At 35.5% G+C, this 22,473-nt stretch overlaps 1 protein-coding gene across 4 annotated transcripts in view; it reads right to left on the bottom strand.

Annotated features, from left to right (window-relative positions):
• Positions 1–10,716: 10,716 nt before the first annotated feature.
• PCDH9 (protocadherin 9) overlaps positions 10,717–22,473 on the bottom strand; it is a 665,543-nt gene continuing 653,786 nt past the window's right edge. For all 4 annotated transcript variants that reach the window (XM_054654531.2, XM_077173635.1, XM_077173634.1 and 1 more), the window contains one exon: positions 10,717–12,971. In XM_054654531.2, the coding sequence (XP_054510506.1) occupies positions 12,598–12,971 (374 nt within the window). In that variant the 3' untranslated portion in view covers positions 10,717–12,597. The remainder of the gene's footprint in view (positions 12,972–22,473) is intronic.

Below are 22,473 nucleotides of genomic sequence, written 5' to 3'. Positions count from 1 at the left end.
GGGGGGAAATGGAGCTGACTGATAGAAAAGATGCACAGATTAGAAGAAGACTGCATACAGATGACAGGCTTTAATGAAAATTCAGGGCTCAGTCTAGCAACATGATGCTCATATGATTAGTTAGACAGGAATTCGTGTGAGAATCTACAGACAGACAGGGCAAAGTTTGAATGGGTAAATGAGGAGCTGCTTCTGGACAAGGGTGGAGAGGCAGTTACAGTTCTCAGAGTTTGAAAAAGTGATTATCTAAGTGTATCAGGTTGTCTTTCATCCTGCTTGATTGTTTATGTGTTGGAGCATTGTTGTATTTAAGACACCCAGGCCTCCTCAAACTCCAGTGGAATTTGTGAGGTCCGGGAAAAGCTTCACTTACAGCATACACACAGCAAGCCACCTGCACAGGGGTCTGGCGGCCTAAAACCTGGACTGCATATTCCTTCTTCTTTGGAGTTACTTCCCTACTCTTCCTCACCTTTCTGCATCAAAAATTCCATGATCCAGAACATTCCATGATCCAGAACATTGCATGTTGCATCGTACTGTCAGACATCACAGAGACTATCCATCCTGATTTTGGCTACAGGAATCACAAATGTCAAGTATTATATCTTTATTTTCCCATTCCCTTTTCTTCCTTTATCTACAGACAGTCAAGCTCATCCTATCCTATCCTATCCTATCCTATCCTATCCTATCCTATCCTATCCTATCCTATCCTATCCTATCCATTTTCTGTTTCCTTTCTAAAACCCTCTAATTTTGTGGAAGTAGCTGCTGTACACAATTACCTACAAGTGTACACTCTTTAACACCCTTGTAAAGCAGAATTTCCCCTCAAAATGCGGGGAGCACTGTCCACAAAGGTAATTCATGGCAGGTGTTGAAGCAGGTCAACATCATCTTTGGGACATAGTTTGTTGTGTAAAACTGAATTCACAGAAAATCCGATTTACGTGAGGGTCTAAAGGAGGAAAAAGAAGTGGTCTTTCCCTTAAAGTTAAAAAGATTCAGAGGTCTGAATTTGAAGAAAAAGAGGTCCTGTAGGATTAAAAGGCTAATGATTTTCTAAAATGTGTCACTTACCCTGGGCATCCTGGGAGATTTTGCAATAGAGCAAAGATAGGTAGGAACAGGGAAAGACTACACAGGAACATTGACATCTGTTCCTTGCAGCCAGAAGGCTGAAATGCTACTGGAATAAAAGTGGGGAAAAGAGGGCAGATTGTATAAGAAGGAAAATGTTCTTTTTTCACACAGAATTCAAGCAGCAGAAATCAAAGCTTGTAAAGAAATACATTTCCTATCTGAGAAAGTATCTCAGGTGAACCTTTCACTAATTTTTATTTTATTTTTTCATTCTCTAGTGGAGAAGTGTTATATGCATACTTCATGGAAGCAGAATGCTCTGGCTTGGAGGAACCACATTGGTCTGCACGCTGATGTTCATCCTTTTTCATTATAGGGCTCTCTGTGGTTGTCTGTAGGAGTCAGTTTTCCCCAGAAGTAGCTGTGAAGGTGTTGAGAGGTCTCTCAGAACAGCTGAGTTGATTTTTGAGGATGGGCTGGGAGAAGTTAGGAGAGGTGGTCCCATCTGACAGTGTCAGCTGCACTCAGCCCTCTGCAGTAGGAGCTCAAGTGGCAAAATAGCCGGTTGTAGGCTTACCATTTGGGGCTTAATATGGCATAATTCCTCTTTGGAATGCTAAAGAAAGTTGTAGGTAGTTCTTGCCTCCCATATTACCTCTGCTTGTTCTAGGCAGGGCTCAGCAATCTGAGGACACTAACTCAGTTCATAGCACTCAGCCTGATCTTTAGGTCTGTTGGCTGGAAGTCCACAAATGTGGTGATTTAGCTCTCACCATTCTCCACTTCTTAGGAAGTGACAAAGATGACCCCATTCACCTGTAGTTCAGGCTCAGGTGTCCTGTTTTGATGATAAGAATTTAATTTATTTTATCCAGTGAACATATTGATGAAGCCAACATCTACCTAATTTCAAGAGCAGCTTGTTGGATGGAGATGTGTGAGAAATTCATGAACATGTGCAGATGTTCACATGTACACTATAAGCACTAAAAAGTCCCATTAAAACTGATGGATGCCCACCATGGGAAGTGCTGATATACAATTGGGTACTGTGTGATAGATCTGCAGCTACCATGTTACAACTTAGGTAGTCTAAATCTTTTTACATTAAAATCTTTCTTCCCCTTTCCTCCTCTGTGTATAGTAATTGTCAGTAGCACAGCAGGATTACTCGGGGGCCTACGAATTTAAGGATTTTGTGGTGTCTCTGACTGACATATCCTTTCATCCTTATTTGATGTAATGACCGCCAACATGAAAACTACTGCTTGAGCTAATCTGTCTCCCACTGAAATCAAAGGCAGCTTTTAATGCAGGGACCTTTGCAGAATAAAGATACCTTCAAGAAAAAAAAAATGCAAGTATTAAAAAATTTTACAAATTCTTTTCTAGACAGACCTGACAACTATTTACTTTTGGCAAAATACCAGCTCCACAATCTCAGGATCTGATAATTTGCTGTCTATCACACACAGAAAAAAAGAGGTGGTGAATGCAAGAGAAGGGCAATGAATTCAGAATAGCCCTTCTGTGTCCATGGTCTATTGTCATATTTATCCTAGCATAATCACAATGCCACAAACATTCAAAATACCAAAACACTGTCCCAAATGGCAGCTTTAGGTATTCAGTAGTTCCAGCAGCAGCTACTCTCCAGTAAAGATAGACAGACTGTTGGAAACTAGTCAGGAAATAGAGTTTTGGTAGCTTCACATTGTGAAAAATGCAATTTAATTCTCGTTTCTGTTTGTTTTAATTTCTAATGATTCTTTTGGTTGGCAGTTGGTTGACTTATTGGTTCAAATATCCAAAAGCTTCAGTGGCTGGCTGTTAAACAGAATTTTTATAATTTTGGAAATGTACAGAGACCTCATTAAATCAGTAGTATCCCTTTTGAAATCATCCATGTCTACTCCCAATGCTAATGTATTTGAATTAGTAATTATGCAATTGTTCAGGACTAAGGAATTACAGAGTCTGTGACTGAAAGCTTATTATAAATAGTAATTATGCATTTGATATTCTAGAAGTGCAGGAAAACTCAATTTCTTACTACTTTTCATACAATAACCATATATTGATTGAATGCATATTTGTGTAGAAATATTGCTTGTAAAATTATTGAGTTTAGCCTTTAGCATGGTAATTGAACCAAACACAGTAGGGCATCCAAAGAAAATGCAATATTAGCAATATACTTCCCTGCAGCTACCTATTTCATAAAGAAAATAAGAATCTAAAAATCTTAAATACATCTTTCACTCATTCTTCCACAATGTTTGTTTGCTTTCTTTTTGAACCATAGGGTGCTTGAATGAGTTGAGCTTCAACCTTTCTTTTTCACTGTTGTCCTGCCTATAGGTTTTCAGGTTTTCAATATTAGTGATGAGTAATTTGACAGGGTAGAGTATCCAGAGACTTTGCAGCTGTCAGCTGCAAAGTTTGGAACAAGTTCTGCTCTATGATTCTCCACAAAGCAGAGATATAATGTGGCTAAACTTGGGAATAAAAGGATTCTTTCTGGACCTCTTCAAAAATAGCTGTTTAGCTGTTAGGGGACTTGAGATTATTTCAAAGGGCTGCTCAAATATGCACCTAAATCTAAGGAGCCAGAGACCTATGCAATATTTCATTTCCCTCAAAACCATACATCTAGGGGCTCCAGAGTCATTTTTTCACATTGTTTTAAGAATGAGGTTTAGACTCACCTTGAGGCATAACTGTTCACAGTTTCATTCAATGTTGGTCCTAAAGAAGGAAGCAAGCAGTGTGTTGACTCAGCAAGTAGGTAGTTCTGGCTGAATGAATAGACTCTCATAAATTTTGCTTTCATAACACAGTACAGGTGGTTTTTTTTGTTATTTCTTCGGTTGGTTGGTTGGTTTGGTTTTTTTTAGTGAATAAAACAATTGTTGTTATGTGACTGCCTCCTTTTAATTTTTTTTCCTCTGGGGGTCTGAACACCACATGGTAGACAGTAATTATGCATGATGTTTATCAATAATGTAGAAGAACTTCCTATTGAAGATAGCTTAAGTGTCCTAAGAGTGCAAGATCATGCAGAAAAAGCACAGGACTATGGCATTCCCTATGGTAAATAATAGTCCTGAAGAAAAAATCTAAACCCCTCCCAAATTAAAAGTATGAACACTGTAAACAGAATTCAAACTTTCTCTTCCCAAAAGAAAACAAACTCTACACTTGAATTAAAAGCCACAAAATAATACATAAATTTAAAGAAAGCTCTCTTAAAAAACTTCCTTAAACAGTACTAAGATATATGCAGTGCTTGTTACATAATAATGAAATAGTGACTTGCAATAGAAAAAAAGAGAATTCTATTAATGTGATATTGAATATTGATTTTATGTGACTGGATTTATTCAACCTTACATTGAATTAATTTAAATTTCAGACATAGTATTAACCCAGACTTTTCTGTAGAATGTTGCACATGAAAAGAAATTCACCAATTGCTTTATGGGATTACACCGGTATCTTTACCATCTGTGCCCTTTTGTGAGGGCAAGGACAGTCTGGATTGTTTATCAGAAATTTAATTCTTTGTGTAGTGTCTTTTTTTTCTTTTCTTTGCTGGTTGGTAACACACAGTTTCTTGATCATTTAGGCCTACAGATTATTTGCAAATTACCTGCAGATAAAGATTTTATAAGCATTTGATATTGAGAATTTAATAAATTTAATAGTCAAACTCAATGCTCAGTTACTTAAACCCCATGGCATTGCTTGTCATCTCTATATTTATATAGAAAAAAAAAAAAAAAAAAGGAATGGTACAGCTTTGCCACAATTCTGGATACCTCTTTTCCACAAGACAATTGTATTAAATGCTGTGTGTACACACAAACCTATGCACATAGGAGTGTCATTTTTTATGGTGCTAGAGAGATATGAAGGCTCAAAACTACTCTCTTCATTGTTATAACAATTTACTGCTTCCCTAATGCATACAGCCCTCTCCTATCCCATTTCTTTCCTGTCTTTCTGCTACACTCTCTCTCCTGCTCTCCACTGTGAGAGCAACGAGGTCAACAGCCTTCATCACTGTTAGCACCCATAGGACAAGATGTCAAAAATGTTACATGGCTGCAGAGCCATGCACAGACCCCACTGCCAATTCCCTTCCTGCGAAGGAACAGAAAAAGAGAGGAAGAAGGAAGGGAAGGGAAGGGAAGGGAAGGGAAGGGAAGGGAAGGGAAGGGAAGGGAAGGGAAGGGAAGGGAAGGGAAGGGAAGGGAAGGGAAGGGAAGGGAAGGGAAGGGAAGGGAAGGGAAGGGAAGGGAAGGGAAGGGTCCTATGGAATATTGCAGTGAGTGAAATGACAGCAGAAGATGTGTTTCCTTTGAACAATAACAGCTTTAAATGCCAGTAAAATACTGGCTACTGGCTTTTAAAAATAACCTAGGAAATTCCCATTGAATTTGGTATATATAAGGTTTTACCAAAACCAGTTCCCAGTTTTGTTAATCCTTTCTACTATACAAAGGTGAAAGCTGACTATGATACATGAAAAAAAAGCTGAATAGTGTACCAGATTTCTGACTAAATCAGCTGTTCTGTTAAATCAGCTGTTATAAACATTATCTTTAGAGTATAGAGCTTCTCTCTATCTGATCCAAGACTTATTATGTCTTTACCTGAGAAATTAAGAATGTATGTTTACTTCTGATTGCTACAGTCAACAAAACTTAACTACTGTACTATGGATTAATTTTATATCTGATTTAAAGTACATATCTCATCCTAATATCACTTGTGGATAAAGGCAAAAAATCATTTCAAAGCTATTGGGGCATTCTCAATTGTATGAAAAAAATTTATCTCAGCTTCCCTTTAAATTTGCATTATGTATAAAGACACAAAAAAAGACACATTCATAAAACTCAGTTCACTAATAAATATTGGTTTAGGTATATATTTAGACAAGAAAAGAAACAGTTATGATTCCCGTACAGTACTTACCCATTTTAACATTATCACATGGTTGTACAAACAGGATTATAACAAGCAAAAGAAAGCACTTTATTTAATGAATAAATAATCAAAAGCATTGGTGAGGATAGTCTTAATAATATGCTGCTTCATACAGTTTAAAGTACATCAAACAACAAAATCCATATTCCCAAAATTCCATTAAATAATACTGAGTAATTATGTGACTGATAATATTTATGTATATATATATAATATATATATATATATGTGTATATAATCATATCATTATGAGTAATTAAGGTATCTATTTACATGCCATGCAATATTAGAATGTGTTGCAATACCTAGGCACAACAGGTGGACTTAAAAATGGCTGTGGCAAAAAAAAAAAAGAAAGAAAGAAAGAAAGAACAGCAAATTATTTTTGAAAATGAGGGACATTACTTTCTTTAAGTTCTTTCTTTTCATAATATACAGTGAGAATTTCAGATACTTTCTGATAGCTAAAAACATCCTCATTTTTGCTATTGTACAGTTAGGTAGCAGTATAAACTTAGAACTGTAATAAGAACCATGAGATGCTGCAGTTAGAAAAAGCATTCTTGCTTCAAAACATAGCATATGACACACATGTCTGTGATATTCTTCTCACTGCAGACCCAGTTCTGTGAAATTCTGAGCTGTTTCTACAAGAGGAGGCTTCCTGCTGTGTTCTAAAGAAATTAAGTGCATTCAATGTCTCAAAAGAGCTGCAGATTATTTGGCAGGATGAGGGTGCATGTCAGCACATAAGTTCTATTACTGTCCAGCAAAGTGATGTGTCTGCATCAATGCAAAAAACAAAACAAAACAAAACAGCAACAGCAAAAAAGCCAAAACCACCCCCCACCCAAACTTGTAATTCTTCATTTATTGGCAATTATTTCAGTTTATAAGTAAACTGCATTGTGCTTTAAAAACCTGGAAATGGCACGTTTACCTCTTCTAAAGCATTATATACTGCTCTGTTGACCACTATATACTAAAGGACTTGCCATTTCTGTTAATAATTATTGTACAGGTCCTGACATTTTTGTAAGAGGTTCAATAAAGCCTGAAGGATCAGAGCCTGGCCCTCTGTGTTATGATCTTACTTCCAACTCAGCTGGTTGAAAATAAAGTATAGAATGGACTCCTACCATTTAGATATATATATATATACTGCTAAAGTATTTTATAACATAAACAGCTGTGTTAAATAAAGTATTATATTTCAGAGAACTTAAACTGAAACTCAAAAAATGTGTGAAAAAAGGGTATCTCATAATTTTTGCAAGTAAGCATCTACCAATGAGAGTCTCTTTTTGGAACAAGAGGAAAAGTCAGAGGTGGTTTTAGATTAGAGGGTAATTATATTTGATGGATGTGTCCACTAAGGGGGTGAGCAGTGCAGGTTAATAAAACTAACATTAATTGAGTTACAACTCAACTATTCGTGATATACTGAGCTGATTCACACCTCTGGGTTGTGTTGTATCATGTTCTCTGTATATTAAAATACCTTTCTCTGCTCTAGAGCTGGTCCCCTTATTGGAGTTTTTCATCACAGCAGAAATGATTACAAGCATGTTAATTAATTAAAGTCAAGACTTTGGAACACAGTTCCACAAAAGAAGTGTATTAAATGGGAAAAATGGAGCTGTGAGTGCTGAATTGCTTTTACAGTCTGAACTGGCTCATGTGAGGACATGTCCTGTAGAGAACTCTCACTGCTTATTTGTTCATTCTTATGGCAAGGATACATGCCATAAAAAGTTTTATAATCTGAATCAGGTAAATATTTTGTGGTCACAGGAAATCAAAACTTGTCCTTCTGTCTGCATTGGATATGCCTCCACTGCTGTGCTCTCATGCCAGTAGCATACTTTTGTAATATACTTTGAGGTACTGTCTAAGGCTGCTAGACCCTTCCACTGTGTCTTTTGGCATGTATGGGTCTATGGCCTGTGGGTCTCCTACTGCCACATTCCCTGATTTTCACTATATCTTCTATTTCATTAAAGCAACTAATGCTTCCCTTTGCTTAAAACTTCCCAAGATTCAACTTCTGATCAATATTGCAATCTTCTTTTCCCCATTTCTTTGTTTTCTCATGTCAGCTATATTAGTCTTTATCACTCCTGCTCTTTAACACAGATATACATCTCCTGCATTTGAGCCATTTATGCATCCAAAGTTTCCTAAGTTTCTCCATTATTTTACTGTACTCCATGATAAAGTCCTTAAGATTTTTTCTGATCTTGAATCTTAATAATAACTCATTAAGGTAATAACCACATTAGGCAAGGAATGTGAATATAATTTTCTTTATATCTATTTGTTAAAATTGATGTATACTGCATACTCCTAATTCTGCTCCATTTGTTTCTTTGTCAGTCTTCACACAGTGCTCCACAGAGTTCCAAGTGAACTCCAACAAGGGGCATCGGGTAGGCAATTTATTAACCTATTTCTCTAAGAAAATACAGTATAAAATTTTTCTGTCATATGACCTCATCATGCTGTGGGGCTCAGTCACATCATGATGTGACTTTTTCAGCAAGTCAAATCATCTGTTGAGGATCTCAAGAAGGCATCTAATCCATCTGCTCCCTCTGACAAAAAATCCCCATGTATTGTTGTTAGCTATTTTTCCTTTCTATTCCTCAAAGTTCCAAGCCCATCTCTAGGCAATCTGTTCTAGTACATCACTACTTAAACCATTAGAAAATGTTTCACAGTTCAAGTCTAAATGCTCTATTGCTTTTTTGGGTTTTTTTTGGTTGTTTTTTTTTTCTAAAGTGGTTCTGTCTTTAGTAAGAATTGGCACAGCATCAGAATAAGTAGGACTAAGTAACTATGTCTATGCATACCTTCAATTCATACCTTCAATTTTCTATTTGGACTAAGGGATTTGGTCAGTGAAAACAAAAATATGAACAATGAAAAAAATATTTGGCAAACATTTTTAGCAGCCTTTTAAGTGCGTGCATTACTAAATAAATAAATAAAGGACACTCTGTCTGAAGGAAAGCAAAAAAGCCAGAACTCACTTCAGAGAGGCATCTGTAACATGACAGGTTATGAATAATTTTAAGTAATATTTAGCCTCAAAGATAGTAAAATTGAATAGTCACCAATACTCAGCTGTCATCTCATTGGGTGCAGTGGGATTTTAAATTTTTTTAAAGGTCCTCATCTGAGATATCACAGAATTCCTGAAGGGTTTTTCCTTTTTGTCTTTTTTTTCCTTTTTTTTTCCCTGAGTTTTAGACAATAGTAGTACTACTACTGATTGAGCCAACCAAATGGTTGTGAATGAATGGCACTTACTAAATACATGTTTAGGGCCAAATTTAAATTCTGTGGAAACATCTGGGAAACATTAATTTAGCTTAAATGGAATTAAGATGCAGTTCCCAGTGCTGCAGATATCCATCCTTCCTTCCTTCCTTCCTTCCTTCCTTCCTTCCTTCCTTCCTTCCTTCCTTCCTTCCTTCCTTCCTTCCTTCCTTCCTTCCTTCCTTCCTTCCTTCCTTCCTTCCTTCCTTCCTTCCTTCCTTCCTTCCTTCCTTCCGCCACTTCCTTCCTTCCTTCCTTCCTTCCTTCCTTCCTCCCTCCCTCCCTCCCTCCCTCCTGCCTCTGTCTCTCTGGCTCTCTTTTTTCTTTCTTTCTCAACTTTCTTTTTCTCCTGTCTTTTTCATTTAATAACCATTTCAAAGCTGGGTAAGGTCTTAAGATTCTAAAATTGCACAGAATTTGAGAAAATTAGATAAGAAAATTTTCACCTCCTAGCAATTGAAACCAAATTTGTTTTAGCTCCTCCTGCACAGGTTGATAATAGGACAAAGTATTGAAGGTTGGAACAGACTATAGTTCTCTTTTTGCAGCAACAATCACTTATTTTATTTTCTGCCCATGATAGAAATAGTTTCAAATACATTCTGTTTAAAAAGGCATTTGTAATTTAAACCTGTTGGTGCTATTTGGGCTTTCAAATAATTGTTGTATTTCTGGTTTTAATATAGAACTTGGTGCATCTCTGCTTTGAAACTCAGCATGTTCAAAAATAGGTACTCCTATTGATATATATTTTTCAAGGTTGTTCAGCATTTTCTTTTGTTTTGTTTGTTTTTTACCTGTGCTGCAACAAAAATTATTATGCAACTACTCAAATTTTCCTTGTAGTAAAGAATTTACTGTATTTTGATATGACTTAAATCTACTCTTCAAAAGAAAAACCAAAGTGTGGCAAGTGCTGTATTTCCTATATGTTACTCCTGTACTTTTACAGAGATTCATGCAAGGATGCTAATTCCATATGCCTATGTAGGCCTAACAAATGTGGGCTAGATTCTGTCATCCTTGAACTGAGTAAATAAAACTTTATTCAAGTCAAATAACAAATTTTTAATAAGTTCCTACTTACATAGGAATGTCAGAATATAGCCCTCAGGTTTTATCATTTGCTGTATACTCCAGTCCTACACATATAGATAGATATGAATTTAATGGACCATGGTATGCTTCAAAAAATAACTCAGAAATTCAGAATGAAGCAAAGAAACAAATCAACCAACAATAACAGAAAGAAAGAAAAATTAACAGGAATAAAGTCCCTTAGGAATCTGCCCAAGAACTAACACAACACAATCAGAAATTCAGAACATTTATTGCAAAAGCTGAATAACTAAATAATGTTGAACTGGCAAAGCAGTAACAAGGATAACTGGTTAGATATTTATTCTGTCAAAGTCATCAAACACCCCTCACAAACTGACATAAGTACTGCAATAAGCAATGCACCCCTAACCCATTTTTAAGCCTTTTGTACTGTGGAGGAAAAAAATAAAAGCAAACTGCTATATACAAAAGAATAAAGAAAGAAACAAAAAGCTTCTGTTTTTTGTTAAAAATAAAATCACCTTCAGATTAGCTAAATTTGTTACTTTAAGACTGATGTTTCACTGTGGCATAAGTAACTTGCTTTTTTTCTGTAAGGACTTTTTTTTTTTTGCATGCTATTTATTTGTGTAAATCATCTTTCATGCCTTAACAAAAACCATCTAAAAATGTTTTGGATTTGGATTTGCTTTGCGTGCAACTTAGATCTTACTAACATTAGGAGTCACTCTGCTGATTTGACTGAGGTGACATGATACTGGTACCTGCCAGGCATTGACCAACTATGATAACAAACAGTTAAACAGCAATAATTAGAGATTTAACCCTTTAGTTCCCCCAACTAGCCTACCAGGAGAATGCTCTGTTACATCATGAAGGCACAACACATTAAATATTCTGTGGCTATGGTCTAAAAACACTCGTGTTACTACAACGTTAACGCAGATGAAGATCAACACAAATGCTGCTGTTTCAGCAATACAAACTGTCTTAGATATAGACACACACCTGCCCAACTGGAAAAACATTATTATTGTATTTTGCTCCTGTCGAATTTCCTTCACGTATTTCAGCTGGGATCAACATCAGCTACCACTCATTAAACGATGGACTACAACTAATTTGATCAAGGATCCCAAACAAATAGCCTTCTCCCTTGCCTACCACCACACATTTAAATATTCTTCTGTTTTGCAATTTCCCTGTTTTATGAAACAGAATGGAAATTAAACAAAAAATTGCTAAGTTTTTAAGCCCTTACACAAGTCCTTTCATTTCTTAATATTAAATTTTAAAAAAATAGAAAAAAAGAAGAAATTCTAACTGAATGCTGGCATCATTTGCTACTACATAGAAAAAAGGGTTTTTTCCTTTTCTACAAGCAACCTTTCTTCCTACCCCATCACTTTTAATACAAGTGGCTTGAGTTTCTTGGAACATTGTGTGTCAGACAGACTACTAACACAGAAACACCATCACTGAAAATAAAAGCAAAACAAGAAAGCAAATGAAGGAAATTAAAAAGCAACTGTGAAACACAGAAATATGCTACAGTATCTTTTCAAGTGAACATTATAAGTACACAAAAATTGTAAGTAATAATTGTTGCTATTTACAAGTATTTGAACGCTGATTGACTTACAAGTGTCCACTAACATTGTTAATAGCACAATAGGTTTAATGTTTACAGCTTCAATTGTTTGCAATATGATCTCAAGTATAACAGTCCCAGCATAGATCAATGACAACAAAAGCACAATTTTCTAACTGGATATGCTTTTCAATCTTTGCAATCCACTGAGCTTTCGCACTCTCTCACTCTCCAAATGCATCTTCTGTTGTTCATAGCAGCAGTCCAGGGTCAAAAAACAAAGAAACAAAAAAGTATATTTTCAAACTGGAGAGATCTCTGCAGACTTTAATCATGTCTATTTAACAAAACCACACAACTAGTAGAAACACTCTTTCATGTTGCAGGACATCATACCTTCCACGGTGCTAACATAAAGATATGCATATCTCTGCTAGGTGAAGCATAGTTCTAGAGGTCTACCCAGTACATAAAGCTCTGACACACACATAGTATTAGCAAGTCTAAGTAAGCTAAAGTCATTGGTCCAAAGTAGCCATTTCTTATAGCTGGTGCTCCTTTGGACTCTCCACAGATCCCGGGGCCTGTTTATAAGACTTCAAATTGGCCAAAGGAATGTCAGTCATGTGGTTGCCAGTGTTGAAATGGCCCTCACCGGAAACATACTGCTTTCGATCATTGAACTGGTTTCTGTTGCTATCTTCTTTCCAGGTCCTGGTCAATGTGTGTCCATTAACTAGTTTGTCCTTCTTAACCCATTCCTTCTGAGGTGCAAAGGTGGAGAGAGGAGACTTTGGCTGTTGGTATGGGCCCAAGCTAGGAGGCATCCAACAGTTGTCTGAGTGACCCAAAACCAGGCATTCTTGAGTACACATCTCTGTAGCTTCAGCTAATCCTCGCGGACCAAGAGGCCCATCTGTAGAAGACAAACAGAAAAAGAAAAAAGGGGGAGAAAGGGGAAAAAAAAAAAGACATAATATTAGATTTTGATATTTGTCATTAAACAAATATAAACATATATAAACAAATATACATATACCTCAGGAGAAAACTAACAATGATCCGGCAACCAAATATTGTGCTGGTAAATTCTACATGCATTTTCATTCTGTTAGAGATTAGTTGCTTTGTAGGGCGTATACTCCCCGTATATGGTACCTGCCTAGTTTCCAGAAGTGGAGAAACAGTTCAATTATCCCTATGCTACTGGTCTCAGATCCTACTACGAATAAACTTAACTCCTTTTTTCTAAGTCATATCAAGGAAATAGAGCTAGGTAAGTGAAAACAACCAAGGAAGTAAACATACCCTTACAGATTCTGAGTGAGAATTAATGCTTTTAAGGGCCTATTATTTGGATGTATTCTGTTCTGATTTCAATTCAATTTACTCCTGAAGAACCCTGGTGAAATAACAGCCTACTGCAAACTGAGAAACATCTGTACTATCCAAAAACAGGTTTGCCCAAAGGAATGCACTGTACACAGGATTATTCTAATATTTACTGCTTTACAAACACAGCTTGAGGCACAGTTCTAGGTATCTACCCAGTGGAAGCACACTCCAATGTATAGTCACAACAAGTAAGAGACAAGTTAAATTTTCTTGATTTAATATGTAACCAGTAAGCATTTAAAAACATTGCATCAGGAGAGAGAATAAAATCTGTAACTCTTTGACCATTCAACACATCTCAGATGCTACACAGATAAAACCATAAAAGTCAAGGGGAAAAAAAAATTCTTATGTAAATCTAGCACTTTAAAAGGAAATGTTCTCATAATTCTTTGTAAGATAGAAATATAAGACCACAGGAGACAGAAATGAAGATTTCTGAAATACTATGCATATTAAATATCTGCATAACTTTTCACACACTATTGAGGACACAGCGGGCCAGCTGCAGGCCTCTCGCAACCAAGCAGACAGGTCACCCATGCCTTCAGCAACACTGAATTCCTCTTACTCTTACTGCATTTTTAAATTACTTAATTTGCTCATCTGCTCAGGCTGGTTGTATAAGGAAGGGCAAGCCAGGAAAGAGGCAGAAAAATCACTTTGTCTATTTTTCTTAGATATTTCTCAGTATCTGGGATATTCTTTGCCAGAAGTCATTGCTGTGTTGTAATTTTGAGCAAGAATTTTGAGATGTCTTTTCTTGACTTCAGAGTAAATCAAAGGGCTAGTAGTGAAAACATTTGAAGAGTTAAGGAGACATATTTCCTTGATTAACCAGCCCAGTGACTGGAAGGAAATTATAGATTGATTTTTGAGAAAGAACATTAGCAAGTAGGCATGAATAGCAAAGTTACTAATCAGAAGAAAAATGTCAGCAATGTATCAGGAAAAAAAAGTGCATCTTAATAATAATCTAATTGAGACTCAAAATGATAAGTGAAGACAGTCTAACAAAGATTTCTCTGTTAAAATACCAAAGAATATTTTTGTTCTCCTGTACTCCACGCATATACAATAAATTACGCTTACTAACATCTCTTTCTGAACACTGAAATTAAATCAATTAATTTAATGGAAACTTCTATTCACTTCCAACTGATTTTAAACACAGATATAAGAAAAAGAAAACATCAGGCATATTTCCACATGTTATATTCGTAATTAGCTAATCTTCTTATCTCTGAGCAACAACTCTTTTTGAATACCTAGAGAATATGGGGTACTCTGTTGATCTGACAGAATATAATAAGCTATAATAAAATATAATAAGCAATAATAAAAGTTACTGCTGAATTCCCAACATAAGAAAGTGTCCTATTGCTGAAACCTAGAACATGAAAAATGTATAGAATCAATGCTCCCTTCCATTTAGATCAATACAAGGTGAAATAATTAAACCAAAATCATTAGGAAAAAAGAAAAAAACAACTGTTAAGTAGGATCTAAGCAAAGATTTCAATGAGAACCATGAACCACAATTCTAAAATGAGACCTGAAAGAGAGATTTTTTTGGTTTTTTTCCTATAAAACTCTTGTAATCCTGTATTATGAAGTTCTAACAAAACTGAGGCAGGTACTTGGAGAGAAATAAACCCAAACCAAAACAATTATAAGTAAAGAAAGAACTCACAGTACATTGTTCACTTTTCCAAAAATTAATCCACATGTTAAAAGCTGACTTTTATTTTTTTTTTTTAGCTGCCAACTAAAGTTCAGTTTTAATTAGGTTTTTTCCCATTTCAGAGAAAAAAAAAGTGAGAAGTGGCAGAACTATTTTCAACCTGGCTATTCTCCCAGTAAACTACTATTTTATTAAACAAGAAAGAAAAAAAAGATTTTGCAGACATTAAAACTTTCCAAATAGAAAAAAAACCATTTTGCCACAGAATTACACTTTTCAAGGACAATGCATGCACTCTTTGCCTCTGCAGTGGAACGAAAGAATGACAGGAGAGCCTTCAGTACGATAGTTCTGAAGTTTTCTGTTTACTTAAATAAATTTCAAGAGATAAGACTATAAATTCCATTTAAAAATTGAGCAATAAGCTGGTTTTTCTTAAGAATAAATATGCATGTTGCCCTATGAGCTACATGACAAATTATTTGGAAGATTTACTTCATATGTTTTGCTTTCTTTAGTAACAGTGCTAGGCAGTTAATGTTGCTCCACTCAGAGTGAATTTTAAGCATCCTTTGCTTTAGCCATCTCTAAGCTCATAGACTTTCTGGAGAGCACTGGAATATTCAGATATCTGCTACTACTGTGAGCAGCAGACAGGAATGGGGTAACAATGCTGAGATGATTGCCAGTGCAAGAACTGTTCCTTGGGTGTTTTTCAGTTTAACAAAATACCACTGTCCAACTTAGAACTGGAAATTTAATTGTTGTGTGAGAGTCTTCCCCCGATCAACCTTCCCTATGCAGAGATGTCAATCAAAGGCAAGACCATGCAGTCCTCATAGCAGCCAATTACAATTTTGATATGGATGTTGGTCACACCAAGTGACAGCTGTAGACAGACTGAGACACTCTCCTTTTAGGAGAGGATTGGGAATCTCAGGGAACACCTGAAGGACACTTCTTTTAGCTGTATAACTGTTCCAACAGCTGTGAGGTACGTTACAGGCTGCACACACCTCTACATATGCCTGTAGGTAAGAATGCCCAGAATTGAGAAGAGGTTCAGACTCCTACTGAAAGGCATATTATCCAGTCCTCTGTCTCATGCCTTCCAATCTGTAAAATGCAGGGAATATTTACTTGCCTTACTAAAATATTGTGAGGTTTAAGTTTACAAAATGCCTTTCAAGGCTTCATCTAATATATAACTAAGAATTATATTTTTATTCCCTTTTGGTTTGAGCCATCAGAAGAGAAAAAGAAATCCACTAAGTGATTTTTTTTAGAAATGCAAATTGTTAGAATAATATATTTTAGTCTTAAGCTACTAAAGGGAATGGTCATGCTTACTTACTCACTTATTGAGGAAAAAGGCAGCTTCATTCCTAACATGAGTGGTGCCTGCCATAGCTATCTCCTGTTAAGGCCTTTAGATAAACCATAATTGCTTGGTAAATATTGTTGCTAATAATGGTGATAATCATGATTTAGGGGATTCTACAAATTTTCTACTGTGAGATTAAAGAAAAAGATGAAAAGGAAAAAAGAAAGGATCTCACCTACAAAAAAAAAAAAAGACTGTTTTCACAATTAGGTTTTTGAGTTTCTGTTTTGTTTTATTATATTCTCAATCAAAAAAATTTGTTCTTTTCTAAGACTCGTTATCATTCAGGTTGCTATTTAGCAGCATAAAGTGTAATGATCATGAGCAATATGATAAGAGAGAGATCTTCTGGGGATAGTGTGACTGAAGAGTTGGCTGCTATGTATTAAGAAAGCCATAATGTTGCCTTAATGGTAATTATCTTTCTCCTCCACCACAGCTGAACAATAGTTTTCACCCAATTTTCTAAAGTTGTTTCATTAACACATACAATGACACCACTTAAAAACCTATTCCTGCTGCTTTAATTTTATAAGTGCATTAATTTGTTTCCTTTCTCTTCACAAAAATGTCGCTGCAATTTCTGTTTCAAGCTTTTCCATGCTGAAGTACTTTATTGATATATGGGGGATTTTTTTTTTCAAAGTATTTGTTCTCTGAACAATCCATAATCCGTGCGGCTGGTTATCAGTCTTGGCTGCTTGAATATATAATGACACAAGTGCTGATAAAACTGTACAAGCCATCTGTCTCTGGAGTTAAATGTTTTGAAAGCAAACACAAAAGTGCATAACAAACACTCCCTTAAATTGTCTTTGTAAATATTTATATCAGATCTTACCCAAAAATGCTTTTTTGTTGTTATTTTATTCTGTTAATAGCTGTCAAGCAGATGCATGACTTGCCTACTCAAAAGCAGACAGGTGTAAGAAGGAAAATAATGTATGCCACTCAAGAGCTGGTCATACCCTAATGCTGGAATTTCTGTGTGGTCTTTTATCTCTTTTTATTATACCCAGAAGCTAAACAGCTATTTCATTGATTAACTTACTGCTGCAATTAGCAACTAGATTCTGGTGTGATGACCAGCTGCTTTTCAACCTGCTTCTTTAAAACTCTCTTGCTTACAGCCAGAAAATTCATTCTTCATTTCTGAAAGAGTTGAGGCCACAAGATTATTTCCACTTAGTGAGACGTTTTGGTCTCAAGCAAGATGAATAGGTACTCTTTGCCCCAGGGTGCTAACATGAAGTACAGTGGATTTGAACACAACCACAGTTGTGTTTCAGACAATCATATTTATTTAACTTTTCATATTGCATCTTAACATGAAAAAGAAAACAACAGCAATGTTTTCAGCTCTATTTATCCCCAAACACAGAAAGGTTTTGGGGTTTTTTTGAGCTTTCATGGGCTACTTTACTAAATGACCTTCTCTGAGACCTCATGATTTTACAGCCTTCCCCACATATGGAACATTCATGGAACTGAAATGACATCATTCCATTTCACAGAGCTTTTACAACTAGTCATATATTAAATATAAAAACTGGAAAAAAGTTTATATTATGAAGATTCTTTTGCCTTTTATTTTACTCTTAAATATCAAACAAATAAATGGGGAAGTCTGTTCTTTATTTCTAGTCTGTTAAAAAAATAATCCAAGACTACAAAATCCCACACATGCTGTGTAGGGTGTGCTTCCTTGGCATTATTAATTAAAAGAAACATTCAGTGTCTATTAAAAATATATATTTCTAGTGACTTATTCCATGGTCATTCTACCTGGCACAGCCAATTCACATTCCATCCTCAAATTACCTTGTTCAAAGGTCCCTGGATTCCGCCTATCACTGCTGCCAGTTTTGGTAGACTTATCACTACCACCTTCTACCCTGCTGCTTCTCTCTTGCTTTCCTGGTGTTCCATCCTCTGTACTAAGGTACAGATCAAGAAACCCCTGCTACTCTCTGTTCTCTGTCTTGGCTGAAACTTCTCTTTCATCAAGCCTGAAATAAATAACACTGTAAGGTTAGCTTATATCTGCACTACTTAGCAGATATTAGCTGTGAGAATCCTTAATTAGCACAATAAGAGGAGGGGCAGGAAGCTGGGGAAGAAGGGGTGTGTGGAAGGGACTGCCCAGGATACAGAAAAGCAGGAACAAAAGTATTTTCTGAAAAGGTGGGAAAACCTCGTGCAGTAAGATTTTCTACATTATTCTGTGAAATATTTAAGTGATCCAGATGGGTTCTATATCACGTATATGACTCTGTACAAAAACTCTGCATGACTTTGATTCCTTGGGCAGCTAAATTTTTAAGGCAACAATATTCAACTGCTTGAAATTTTGTTTCTAACCAGTTGTGTGATGACTGAAGTTTCATTATATCTTTTCAGAGCTAAGAAAGTGAAAAAAGTAGAAGTTAAGAAAGTACTCTGCATTTCTTATCTCAAGTTCCTTTCCCTTACACCTTCTCTACCATAAAAGCTATAATGAACAGAAATGTTACTTAGCTTGTTATATTATTTTTTTCTGATATATTTCCTAGAAATTCAATACCATTACTACTTACAAGGTACACCTCCATCAGTCATGGCTCTACTGTAAGGATGCTCTTTTTATCTGACCTAACTTTCTGTTCCTATTTACAACTACTTTTTCTGCATTGACATGCATGTATATAAACCTCTCTGCATTTCCATGTGTGCATGGTCAGAAAGCACACATATAATTCCTGTGTCTGCTAAGCTTGTAAGATACTAGGGGCCAATTTTACTTAGTGCTGCCTAGTCTTTACCAACAAACAGACATGAACCAGCATGAAGCCTGTGACCATTCTGCAGGCAAGTTGCAACAATCTGAACTCACAGGGTCACGGTCCTTGCAACAAGGGGGTGGGAAGATGCCACAGGAGGTGTCACAAAGAGCCATGGTCTGGAGTGGTGCTGAGCTACAACTGACAGCTCAAACCTGAATGATTCTTCACTGGTCACACAAATCCAGCTCCATTACTTATCATGGGTTGCATATTGCCTATATTCAGATCTTTGTGCCAATACTTATTTTTAACTTAACTGGGTGAAACTTTACAATTTATTGTTTAAAAAGAAAGAAGTAAAAAGTATGTTCACTAGATAATCTAGTGGTTCTTTCTGGTCTTAAGAATCTATGTATCAGCAACCATTAACATAAAGCTGCATTTTGTATAAGCTTTCACTGACAAATGAAGCCAATTCTAGCATACCCTTTAGAAATACAGAAGATACAAAATAATATCTGGGATTTTTATTCTGACTTAATACATTCTGTCATTAAAAACAAACAAACAAGTGAATAAACAAACAAACAAAGACACACAAATGACTGCAATTTGTATTCTTAGCTGAAGTGTCACATTGTGGATGCAGACAGTCACCTTGCAGGAAGAGCAGGAGAAAAGAAATGCAAACAGTATTTGGCAAAAAAAAAAAAAACCCGTTTGTTAACAAATAAATAAAGATTAAAAGCTCTACCCATCTCTCATACAGATTTCATTCTTTGGGCACAGATGAAAAGTCAACATTTGCAAATGGAGATAGTCCAAATTCAACAATACATGGGCAGCCAGAACAGCAGATTCTCTCCCTGAGAGGATATTGTTATTTAGACAGACTTTGTGGCACACAAAGAGCAGACAGCATATCTTTATAAATTTGCAACCATCTTCAGTATGGCATGGAACTCATCCATCTTTTCGTCTGTTCAAGCTACTCCTCTGAAGAATACCATCTCATCTAATTTTATTTCCTCAAAATTGGCAGTTTTTTCCTGCCATACATTTAATTTTAGCAGGACAATCTAATGCATAAGAACTCCTCAGAGGATTCAAATGAACCTTTTAAATTTGATTGTATCACTTAATGAGCCCAGTGGTCAAATATTTGGAATAATATTATTTTCAGCATTTATCTTTTTCATTATGTAGCTCTTCATTTTGCTGCCTAAAAAAAAGTCTTTGTTCCCAAAAGGTGATGATGGATGGTGATAATAAAATATTCATAAAGCATCCCATGGTCACAATAATTTACTATCTTTTTTCCCACACACCTAAATATTTATGATACTTGATCAAAATATTTTGTTGAATTGATTTACAGGCAACATGCTGAGACAGCACCACTTCTGACATGGTCATATTTTCTGATCTATTAATATGCCCCAAACATGAACCTGCTGTCAGTCTAAAAAAACTTAAGTCTCTATTTGGAAGATTCAGTCAACTGTTTAACATAAAATCAAATTTTGGTTAGTAATTTCTATAAATTCTCTTTGAGAAGAGGTAGGATTCAATGTGGAAAATGGTAGTCAAAACAAGAACTTGCAGAATGTTTTGAAACTGAGCTGAACAATCGTTATTCCTACTCTGCACAGCGTTGTGTTGTTTTTAGATGCCTGGCCATTAACTCATTTACAGCAGGAAAGAACAAAACCATTCAGGTTGAATTTAATTTCATTTTTTATGATTGTTAAAAAATGCTAAAATAATTTGTTTTCCTGATCATTTCCTAACTTACAGTAAAATCCTGATCTTCTGACTTGTGATAAATACATATCCTGGCTCCCAGAGCACAGGCATGGTAACCTGGGATATATTAAAAAAAGGATATTGACTTTATTGAGCAATAACTGAATAAAGGCAAAATTTATCATCTACATATATATATGATGAATTTTGCTGCTAAATTATATATGATGTTTTTATTTGTATATCTATATATTTTTATTTTATCTTTTATATGTATATCTGTCCATTGATAAATAAGGAATCTGTGTATAACAACTGGGACTTATTTCCTAAGTATTATATTTCTAGCATTAGATTGACCTCTGTAAAGCAAAAAGTTTCAAATTGAACATTTTCATTTAAACATTAATTTGAGGGAAGGGAAGGGAAGGGAAGGGAAGGGAAGGGAAGGGAAGGGAAGGGAAGGGAAGGGAAGGGAAGGGAAAAAGTGATTACCTGCAGGGAATTCAAGGGGGAAAATCAGACAATATCAAAAAGCTACAAGCTTGTTATACTCAAGAAAGCAGCTCATCTAAGGACAATGAAAATGAGCATTTATGCTATGGTGTTTAAAACACACTGTCAATTAAGAAATATAATTAAGACTATTTTTGCAAAGAAGTATAAATTTATTCTGTAATTAGGTTAATTACAACTATCTCAACAAACATTCAATTTAGGTTGAAATGCATCTTCTAATGAATCCCTATTTCTAAAGTATGCTTCTTGCCACTTGTGTGTTTTTCTCTTTTCCTTCAGTACAAATCAGACCAAAGTCAGATTTAGCTTAAACCGAATTTGTTGCAAATTTGTGGCAGATGCCTTATGTATACATGTTATTATATAAATAAGTAGTTTAACTGATTTGAAAATACTTTTGAAGTACATTTCTCTTAGGAGAATTTGGACCTAAATCTGGGTATTTGTTCTCCTAACTTAAGCTTCTTGACTCTGAATAATTGAAAAATGTGACAGGAAAAAGTGCCTTAATAATAATAAATCAAGCTTAAATAGTAAGCTTGATTATAGTGTTGATTTTGTCTTCTATTCTACACAAAAATATATCCTTGATAAATATCACAGGACACAGATGTCAGAGATGTCATTAAACTAATCCAGAGACAAAAACACCATTTCCTAATTCTGTTTGTATAACAGTATCTCATTTAGATAATTTTGTAAAATTCAGCTCAGTGCCAGTTGAGTTGTCAGAACTGCAGGCATATTGCACAGAGAATACTAGAAAGTGCTTTCTTTTATTATGTCTGAGCTATACCCATGCAACAATTTCTTCTATTTCTTTAAAAACTATGTTCATTTACATCATTTTTCAGAAGAGATATCCGTAATTCTCTTAATGACCTCATATAGTTTACAGTAAAACTCCCACTAAACAAATGTTCCTGAG

This window comes from Agelaius phoeniceus, chromosome 2 (assembly GCF_051311805.1).
Source record: "Agelaius phoeniceus isolate bAgePho1 chromosome 2, bAgePho1.hap1, whole genome shotgun sequence".
Lineage (NCBI taxonomy): Eukaryota > Metazoa > Chordata > Aves > Passeriformes > Icteridae > Agelaius > Agelaius phoeniceus.
This window is presented reverse-complemented; position numbering and strand designations above follow the sequence as displayed.